Source organism: Nicotiana attenuata, unplaced genomic scaffold, assembly GCF_001879085.1.
Source record: "Nicotiana attenuata strain UT unplaced genomic scaffold, NIATTr2, whole genome shotgun sequence".
Taxonomy (NCBI): domain Eukaryota; kingdom Viridiplantae; phylum Streptophyta; class Magnoliopsida; order Solanales; family Solanaceae; genus Nicotiana; species Nicotiana attenuata.
In genome coordinates this window covers 180,659-191,438 of record NW_017670842.1, presented here as the reverse complement: position 1 = coordinate 191,438, position 10,780 = coordinate 180,659, and the positions used below count along the sequence as shown (strand labels likewise).

Here is a 10,780-nt window from a genome sequence, read left to right as displayed (position 1 = left end):
TGTAGTGAAAAAGGAGGTGTGACAACGACGCCGAAATTTGACGAGCGCAAAACACAACACAAAATTGATGCTCGCTAGCCAAAGATAGAATGGTATGATTATCGTCTCCACATGGATTGGATTTAAACAATGCTCTAGTAATTCCTGGTTTAACTTCTATTCAGCATGATCAAAGCTTGATTGAGAATGATTACGAACTACGATTTACTACTAAAGTAAAATAATTGACAATTGACTGCAAAGAACTAGAGATTAGCAGAATTTGTTTCTTATCAATGTGAGAAATAAGGGTTTGGCATGATAGGTGCAAGATTTTTATTCTGGATATGATACTGTTATATTTCACTCTTGAGGTTCTATCGATTCTCATGAATTCAATAGATGATTAGCGTATACTTCCGATTCAGACTCATCTCTCGATTAAATCTAAATCTTCCAAATAAACTAATGTGAGGTGTGGTGAAACTTGCAAGAATCTATTGGTAGGACTGATCTAAGAGAAACTTCTCGCGAATATTTCTCAATCTTAATTTAAATAGTAACTCAAAAAGCTCTCTTGATTACATCAAAAATTACCAAAATAAACTAAGATATACGCTGCAATAATATTCAATAAGATATTCCTCTTTCGATTAAACACTATAAAGAATAAAATCACAACTAAAATTAAAGCTCCTCCAAGAAACTCAAGCAATTTAACAATAGCCAAATCCATAAAAAACAACCAAGTCACCAAATCACGTCAAACCTTAAGGTAAAATACTCCATAATCATGGAGAAAGTCATCACAAATATAAATTATGAGTAAGAAAACATCAATCTAACATTACAATCCAAACTCCCATATTGAATTGATGGAAAGATGATGAAATTTTGTATCTTGTAGCCTCCAATGCTCTCCAAAAGCTTCCAAGGTCAAGTCCCTAAAAATCGTATTTTTGATGTATTTATACCATGTAGGAACGGACCCGGGCGAAACTACCCTTTCCAAGTCGAAGTGGGACAAATGGACCGCAAAAATACACTAGCGCGGTGCACCATGCGCTGCCCCATGCGCCACATTATTGAGGATCTTCAGAGAGTTGATTTTTTTTACTCTCTAGGGATTATGCACTAGTGCCCCGCGCCCCGCGGCGCATGGTGCAACGCAGTAGTGCATTTTTCTAAGAGTAATCTCTTTTCCTTACCTTTTTGACATCCATACTTGATCCTCGGCCCCCGAACGTGATCCCGACTTAATTTATTGGGCTTCTACTCAGACTTCAAAGCTCCAAATCATCCATGTTATCTCCAAACTCGCTTCTTTACTCGTAATAACATCCTACACAACATAACATATGTAATGATAGAAACTAAGGGTCCACCAAACTATATAGAGAACTAGGTTCTCTATTAGTTCCCACAGAATGCACACACACACAACAGTAAGTAAATGACACAATAGAGTTTTACCTGGAAAACTCCCAGCTCACGGGATTAAAAATCACGACCTACCATGTAGGATTTCAACTTCACTACTGAGCAAACTTCAGGTTACAACCTATTGTAACCTAGGAATTAACCTCTTTATCCCTCACTAACTTGTAACAACTCTATTACAAGCCCCTTTGTAATAACTCTATTACAAATCTTACAACTCGACTAACCTCTAGCCAAGACACAAATACAAGGTTTATGATTTTACAAAAGATTTTCTACACAATGCTTCTGACTAAGGCTAAGTAGGAATTACAGGTAAATTACTTTAACAAAGTTGTAACACAACTAAGGACATACAATTACTCAATACAGAAAACTGGTCCTTCGTTATGTTGTTCTTTGTTGTTGATGCTCTTGGAAGTCACTTGCTAACTTGACACACACTTGAGAGAATGCTTGATGAATACTGGGATGTGCAAATGTGATGTTTTGTCTTTGCTTCATGTTAATATTACATGAGTGACATCAGTTAAATGATGCAAGCACGTTTGGTACAAGTGCATTCCCCATAAAGTGACTGCTGCACTATTTGCACTGTTGCATGTGCAGAGAAATAGTTGCAGCGACTTTACAGCTGTGGGGGTTGACTGGTACAGTCAGCAAGGGAACTGGTGTCCATCTGTTCCCTCTGTTGTTTCTTTGAGTCTGAAATGTTGAACCATGTCCCCGGCTTGAGACTTGTTGTTCTTGAGTACTTGAGGAAGTGTAACAGGTTCCTTATCTGGTTCTTAACATTAAGTTTGTTAGATCATAAAAACACAACAAGATAACATAACTTATCACTTAATAAATACAAAATACTAACAATTAGGATCAAATACAATCAAAGCATAAAATTAAAATGTAAAATATTGCTAAAACACGAGTTCCTAACGTGCCATCGCCACCTCGTGAAAATATTAGTACCAAGTTGGATCGGCAGTTCACCTATGATAGTTTCAACGAATGAGAAATATATTTAAATCATTTATGTAACGTCAAGGATAATTTGGGGGGGGGGGGTTTGGTTGGGGGTTGGGGGGGGGGGGGCGGTATTAAAATTGATCCTTTTAGTAGAGTAGAGAGAAAAATTTGACCCTTTTCCCAAAACAAATAGAGAAACGTAATCAGAAATGCAGAATAGACAAAAGAAAGAGAAAAAGAAAATGATAAAGTAACGGTAATTTCTGAATAGTAAAATGATCCTAAATTTAAAATAATCTTTAACGAATCCCAAATAAATAGCCTTATTTTCTCTGTCACAGCTAGGAAACTTCCTGGAAGCTCACTATGGAGTGCTACTTCCTCCCTCCATTTAACCCTCTCCTTCCTCTCTCCTTCTCCTTACCCCCCTCAATTCTCCTTTCAACAGCTTTTCCTCTCTGTTTCCTCCATAATGAAGCTCCTCAAAAACATCCCCAATAAGCTCTTCAAGTCCAAAAAATCCCGCTCCATTTCTAGATCCGAAGACCCATCATTCGGGTCGGGCACAACTTCGTCTTCATCCGATTCGGAGTCCCATCGGGGCTTCAAAAAACCCAATGGGCTAGCTACGCCAACAAGCGTGTTACCCACTTTATCCAACGAAATCTCTGCTGACGAATGGTCTGAGATTTCGGCCGAAGTTTACGCCGAACTGGTACAAGCCTTTCACATGATTGACACTGACGGTGACGGAAAGATACGGAAAGAAGAGCTGGAGGCTATTCTGAGCAGAGTCGGAACCGAGCCGCCGAGTAAAGAGGAACTGACGCTGTTGCTTGATGAAGTTGACAGGGACGGTGATGGATGTATTAGCTTAGAGGAATTTGGTGCCATTAGGTCAGCGTTTGGGCCGCCGTCTTGTGACGACGAGCTAAGAGATGCTTTTGATTTCTTTGACGCCGATCATGACGGAAAGATAACGGCGGAAGAGTTGTTCAACGTGTTTAGAACTATTGGTGATGGACGGTGTACGTTACAGGATTGCCGGCGTATGATAAGAGGCGTGGATAAGAATGGGGATGGGTTCGTATGCTTCGAGGACTTTTGTCTTATGATGGAACAGCAGAGATGACTGATAAATAATTATCATGATTTTCCTGGTGATTCCTGAAAAACTAAGTCCTTTTTGTATTTTTTTTTTTCCGGAAAGAAGTGGGAAATCGGACCAATTTATATGTATGTATAAAAATGTGGGCACAAATTCCTTCTTTTTTAACCCATGAAATGAAATGGCAATTGGCAAAATACACACTATAGATTTAGATTCTAATTTCAGTGCAGTCTCTTTTGTATCTTGAGCTGTGTTTTATTTTTCGTTTTGTTGTATTTACGTTTTTTTGGTATTTTTGGAGATGTTATATTGGCCAATTGGGGAACTAAAATTTTCTTTTGACTCAAAATTGTTACAGAATTCTTATAGCAATTCGGTATCCGCCGTGCTCATCATAGAGATTAATCCAGATTTGCATCGTGAGGATCCTTCCAAGAGGGAAACGTCTTTTATTACGAGTTTCTCTATTTTTAGAGTTCAAATTTAAAAAATTTAATTATAAATAAAGAATTTTTTTCATTTTTAGAGTTCGACTTTTAATTAAAAATAAAGTATTGCATCATATATCATAAATTTATGGGGTATTATCATTTTTAGCTCCCGACAGAAACTATTCATTTAAGCAGCAAAAAAAATAAATACATGTGTATTGCATATAACACAGAGAATGTATATATATTTTAGCTATACATTGTCATTTCACCTAAATTTATGGGATATTATCACTTTTAGCTCGCGACAAAAACTATTCATATTAAGCAGCCAAAAAAGTAAATAGATGTGTATTGTATATAACACAGAGAATATATATATATATATATATATATTAGCTATACCTTTTCATTTCACCTAAATTTACTCGGTCAATATGGTCCGACCTCTAGAACATCCATCAAACGGGGAAGAAATAGCTATACATGGGAAGAAATAACAGTTAGTATTTCATTGGAATTAAATGGGAATCTTAAAATCAAGGAAATTGCAAGTTTGTAACTTTGTACTAGTAATATATGTTCCACAATCAGACCAGGTATCAATTTGGTTAGATGATATATGGACATGGTTATGCATATTACAATTATCACATAAAGGCTGGTAGAGGTGTTTTTGTCAAGGATTTCTTCCTTTTAATGCTCTATAATTATGAATATAGTTTTTCCAACGCAGTCATCACTGCTTGATTATTTGACGATAATATTTACATTTTTATATTTGAGTAGGTTAATCAGATGAGATACTTATTCACTAATTTCGTTTCGTCTGTATGTAATATGTATAGATTGTGTTTCTATGTATTTGGTAGTAAAACTTATATACATAATACATGCTACTGAAAGAAAAATAGAGGCTTTTATCATAGGGTTTAAATGGGTAATAATAAAATCTTGAGGAAGAAGAAACACGTTAACCCATTGAGTACTGTTGAGTCACGTAATTAGCATCCAAAACGTAACATGATTTTCTATCTTCATACACCCCTAGAAATTTCCTAGCAATTACCAATATATCTATTAATACTGTATGGAAATAGATAAGTACGAAAGAATGACCCCATTTAATATGAATTGCTTTTTGGTATGTTGGATATGTGTTTGATTTTGCTCTAAGAGGTCAAAAGTTCAAACCTCAACTAGCACTTTTTTTTTTTAAAATATTTGAGAGAACCTCTGTGGTTAAAAATTGTGATAAAGTAGAATTGAACTCAGGACCTTTTCTAACTTAAGACTCAAAAAAATTAGTAGACTAATGTTATTTCTTGTCTAAAAGTATGATAATCAAAGTTATATTCCAGTTCTTCTATAAATTTCGACACCACTTTTATATATATATATATATATATATATATATTTGCCTCTTAAATCAATTATTATTGTAATACTAGCTTAAGGTCGATGTAAAATTCAAATTTTAAATCCGACTATGTTTAAATGGCCTTTTTCAGTTCTTCCCGTAAAAAAAGACAACAGAAATGTGGAAATTTTCCGTTTTATACTCCTTTGCTAAACTTCGTGGAAATTTCACAATGCAATTGGAAGGAGTAATCAAAGATGGTAGCTTTTGTATTTAATTTCGGAAGATTTAGGTATGTTGGACCAACCTAAACCTGAGTTTAGATATCCATTTTGTTATTAATAAAGGTTCAATAGGAAATGTGAACCCAAAATATTGCAGTCAATTATATTCATTATGATAGTGTTAATTTTCTTTTTTTGTTAGCTTTGCGAACAACTTGATGCCTTTCAACCCTTTGAACAAAACGGGAAACTTTTGTTTGGATTAAAATTATCATCTTGAATTAAAATACTAAAAAGATCTTTCTTCCTATTGAAATCTAAAATATTACAAAAACCAACAAAACAAGGTAAAGAATTTTTATAATATCATGTTATTCAAATGATATTTACATGAAATCCTCATAAAAATGAGATTTGAAACCTTGAAAATAAGGCTACTTGCTATAGCAGATAAAGATGACTTAATAATATTTAAAAAAAATTACACTATTGATATATGTATATAAATTCGTTAAACTAAAAAAGAAAGTAACAATGCATAGTAGAACTTAGAAATGAGACTAATAATTAGGAACGGAAAAATAATCTTATAAAGATTTCTTTTTAATATCATGAAATAATGTTCTTGTTTATTTTGAGTCTATCATATTGCAAGTCATGATAAAAATTTCTAATGCATTTTGCTTCCTAGGAACAAAGTCATTAAGTCTACTTAATTTGTTTATTCTTTTCTAGCCGTACCTTTAGGAAAGACTTTGATCGTCGAAAAGTCTAATATTTAGTGGATTTTTCGTGTAAAGCATCTCTATTTCTGTCATTTCATATATAAGAACGTTAAAAGTATGACGTACGAGGCTTATGCTATCTAATTAACACTATGATTTTGTCTTGGTTTATAGCTAACTCCTAATATATCCACTAAGCGGAGAGCCTGACGTAGGATTCCATTAGGCTACCTTAAAGTAAAAATGAATATATATCCTTTCTTACGTAAAAATTGCACGGGACGCCATATTTGGTCGTCCTCTTTAACCTATACCCATATTTTTAAAATTATTTAACATATACCTTAATTTTTACAACTTCAGGCGCCTCCTTCTTCTTGCTACCTGTGCGCTCCTTTCTTCCTCCTTTCTTTCCTCTTCCGCAAATGAAACTCTCATGTTTTGCCTAGCTGACCAAGGCGAGGCTTTTCTCCTTCCTACCCCATACTACCCTGGGTACGTTACGTTCTATTAATTATTTTACTAGTCCTTCCTACAAAAATAACTACTACTCCCCCCATTAATGACTCTATTCATTCTTTACTGATGGTTCTTTTGCATTATGCAATGCAGATTCGACAGAGACCTCAAATGGAGAACTGGATCTGAGATTGTGCCAATACAGTGCACAAGTTCAAATGGCTTCAGAATTACAGAATCCGCTCTTGAAGAAGCTTATCTAGAAGCCAAAAGGCGAAACCTTAGAGTGAAAGGTGTTCTAGTGACCAACCCATCAAGCCCGTTGGGCACAACACTAAGCCGAAACGAGTTTGAGCTCATTCTTAGTTTCATTGAAGCAAAAGAAATCCATCTCATTAGTGACGAGATCTATTAAGGGACTGTTTTTATGGACGCAAACCGAATAAAACTAGAGAGATTTTTATGTCGAAATTAGAGGGAACTGAAGTGTTGTTGAGCTCAGATAACATGCTTTGTACCCAACCAGAAAGATCAAAAGGATTTTATGAACTGTATCAGTAGAAAGATGAGAAATTCCATCTTCAATACAAAACAAACTTCAGCCCTGAAGTTCATCACAAACATAACAAAGCTTCAGCTAAAATATGCTGAAGTTCAGCAAATATAGAACAAAACTTCAGCTAGTAGAATGCTTAAGTTCAGCAATTACAAACAAAAACTTCAACCAACACTAAGTTTACGCGAAAAACTTCAGCTAAAATATGTTGCAGTTCAGCAAATAGAGAACAAAACTTCAGCTAGTAGAATGCTTAAGTTTAGCAATTACAAACAAAAATTTCAGCCAACACTAAGTTTACGCGAAAAGCTTCAGCTAAAACATGCTGAAGTTCAGCAAATAGAGAACAAAACTTCAGCTAGTAGAATGCTTAAGTTCAGCAATTACAAACAACTTCAGGTCCGTCTACTAGAATGGTGAAGTTTGCGTGATTGCCTTTGCTACTTCAGGCCCCTATGCCTGAAGTTTATTCGAAAAGTGAGTACATTTGCAATTTTTTTGCAAAGCGGATATAAGTTAAAACGTGACCCAAAAAGCGGGTACAGATACATATCCCCTTTTCTTATTGGTTGAAAGAATATAATTTAGTGCAATTCTAATAATCCAATACTTCTATGATAGAGAAAATATGGGATTAGATGATCGAAAAATTCATTAGAAGTCAATGCATAAATTAGTAGGAATATGCATGACTGCGAGCTAGAAACCAAATACCTTTATAAGTTGTAGTGGAAAAAATAAATACAGTAAATATGTAGTGTTGCCAAAACACGGAAGCACACGGTAGCCAAGTGTGGAAGAGAAAAGCTTGTCTTTTTGATATATGTTAGGATTAGTTTTTCATATCTGTTAGAACTAAGGTTTACTAGTTACAAATACTCCTATCATATTATGCTCTCCTTCGGGAATGTATTCAAGTATGGTTTATGTATCATAATACTATGACTTCAATTCATGTTTCAAATGCAATATTTATTATGCCTAATTCTTGGAAGGAAAATTCAATGTGTTTAAGACTTCTATTGCTCATATACATATTTAATATCTTGATTACAATTTTTTTTTATTGTTAATAATCTATAATGATTCTTGAAAGCGAAAGAAATAAGTGAGATGTAAAATGTAACCATCGTGCCAAGAATAAAAATTATACTTATGACCAATAATGCCAATAAAATGAAATGATGCGAGAAAGAGTATGACATGAGCTTTAAATTCCTTGGTATAATAAATATTTTGGGACTATCGCTAGTCATCGAGGAAGGGTAGGTTGAAACGACCTCACCCCGAAACTACACGTGCCGGTATAGGAGTGATTGAGTGGTAAATCCCCGTATTGATGTGTTGATATTATTCCCCTAATTGGGATGTGATTGATGTATTGAGATATTCCCCTTGATTGTGATGAGATGATTGCTAGTGGAAGAATATGTCAACCCACACGGCATTGTGGTGAGACGACTTAGCCGATCGAGCCGAGATCGGACACCTTGCCGCGCACATGGTGGTATTGTGATTGGATGCCTTCGGGTGATACGGCTTAGCTGATCGGGCCAAGATCGGACTCTGTGCTAAAATCACGGCGGTGTATTGGTACTAAAGATCTCCCAACTTAAAAATATTGAAATTTACTTGAAAATTTATCTTTCTCTTAAATTGAACTTTTATATCGTTGTGGCTGCCATTGATCCCATGTTGTTTCTCCTTGTACTGTTACTCAATTCATTGAGATGGTGATTAGTTTTACATACTAATACTATTCCATATTTACTAACGTCCTTTTTGCCAGGGGCGCTGCATCTTTATGGATGCAGATGGTTTCACAGCAGGCGGCATCGATCAGTGATAACAATACACCCTCTTCTCAGCTGACTTGGTGCGACTCACCTCATATCGGGATCTTGTGTCTCTTGTTCCTTATGCATAGTGTTTTGAGGTATAGCCAGGGCCTTATCGCCGGCACCATCATATTACTCTTTGTATCAACTAGAGGCTCTATAGACATGGTGTTCGTTGTATTTGATTTGGGTAAGTTAAACTAGAAATGTTATTCATGTAACACATGTTTCCACTTCTAAACTACGAATGTGTAATGTATTTTGGGAAGTTGTAATGAAGTAAGTAATGGTAATGAAATTGGTATTGTTTTTGCAACATGGATAAAGTCTGGTAGAAGGCATCAAGTAGGCTTGCATGACTGGGATATTTGGGTTAAGCGCCAGCCGCTGATCGGGTCCAAGCCTACACTACTATTGAGTAGCGAGGGTGGTCGATGCAGTTTTAACCCAACTAGGTCGAGATCGAATCCACAAGGAGTTAATATTTGGAATTAAGTTTATATCTAAGCTAGATGCTGGCTTGAGTCTAATTACACTTCCACAAGTTTGGGGTTGATTTCTACTTCTAACTTTACTCTAAAGATTGCAATGATTGAAACTAAGGACAATATTTTTGTTGTTGTTTTTCAAGTGTTTAAAGAGACTAGGGTCGTGACTTCTACCTAGGTGGATATCTAATGGGTAGTAAAATCTAGGGCAAGCTTGATTAGTTGGGATCGTAATATAGCTATCACACCCGGGTACTCACTCTATACCTCTCGGTAGTTTGAGTGATTTTGCCCAATTTGGCTTTCTCATACCTTCCATTATTGCTTTCTTTGAATCCCTTCAACTTTCTACCTTATTCACTTTCTTTTTGACTTATTTCTTTTTGGCCTTTCTTTCTTTTCTTTGCCTTCCCTTTTATTCATTTCTTTTTGTTCTTTGTACCTTTTATCACTTTCACATTCCCCGTCTCTCCCCCAAACTTATGCTTTTGCCATTTGTCTATCAAGAATGCCAAGGAAAGATCGGATGCCAAGTGAGGGTCATTATAGAACGGATAAAGGCTTGTAACGTGGTTATTGAAAGAAAAAGGGCTTCGACTCAAAGGGGTTGATTAGGGATATCACATTGATAGGCTACGGAAGCTTTCGGGTTTCAAATTGTATCAAGGAGATCCTACAATCATTTCTCAAGTCGCGCTACACTTAGATTTTCGCCTAGACAAACATTCAGGGCAAGTTCTAGACTTATTGGCACGGAACTTGGACTTGCAATTCAATACCTCACCTCTCAAGCTGTTGGATTGTTAAAGAGAATAGAGTCAATGACCCACAACAATCCTAGCTAAGATTGAACATCACAAATGGCTCAAAGAAACCACTCGATGATTCGAAGGTAACTGTGTTAGTACCAAGTGAAGCCTGCTTGAGACACTTTTATTCATTACTACTATATATACCAAAATATAAAGAAAACAGACTCAATCCATTAAGAAGGTTGTCACGCCATCCATCGTTGGGAAGAGCCCCCCGTTTCACACAACATCCACCTTTGGAAAGAACCGTGGCATTAAGTAAATCAAAGGCTTATTGTCAACACAAAACTTAAAAAGGAGCTAACAAATAAAAAGAAGCTACTAAAGTAAATAAGAAACTATGCTACTAAGGGAAAATAACGAAAGAAGTTAGGAAGTAAACTATGTAAATTAA

The 10,780-nt window shown here is 35.6% G+C and overlaps 1 protein-coding gene and 1 pseudogene across 1 annotated transcript; both read left to right on the top strand.

Moving 5' to 3' along the window:
• The first annotated feature begins 2,730 nt into the window (after positions 1 to 2,730).
• On the top strand, positions 2,731 to 3,835 carry LOC109243820 (probable calcium-binding protein CML36). The gene has a single exon (XM_019410817.1). It carries the CDS (start codon positions 2,855 to 2,857, stop codon positions 3,512 to 3,514), a length of 660 nt encoding a protein of 219 aa, XP_019266362.1. The 5' UTR covers positions 2,731 to 2,854; the 3' UTR covers positions 3,515 to 3,835.
• A 1,706-nt stretch (positions 3,836 to 5,541) lies between these two features.
• On the top strand, positions 5,542 to 9,094 carry LOC109243815 (annotated as a pseudogene).
• The last annotated feature ends 1,686 nt before the right edge of the window (positions 9,095 to 10,780 follow it).

What these genes read in the sequence shown, in the direction of transcription:
- LOC109243820 (XM_019410817.1), top strand. Translation starts at nt 2,855, where the DNA reads ATGAAGCTCCTCAAAAACATCCCCAATAAGCTCTTCAAGTCCAAAAAA.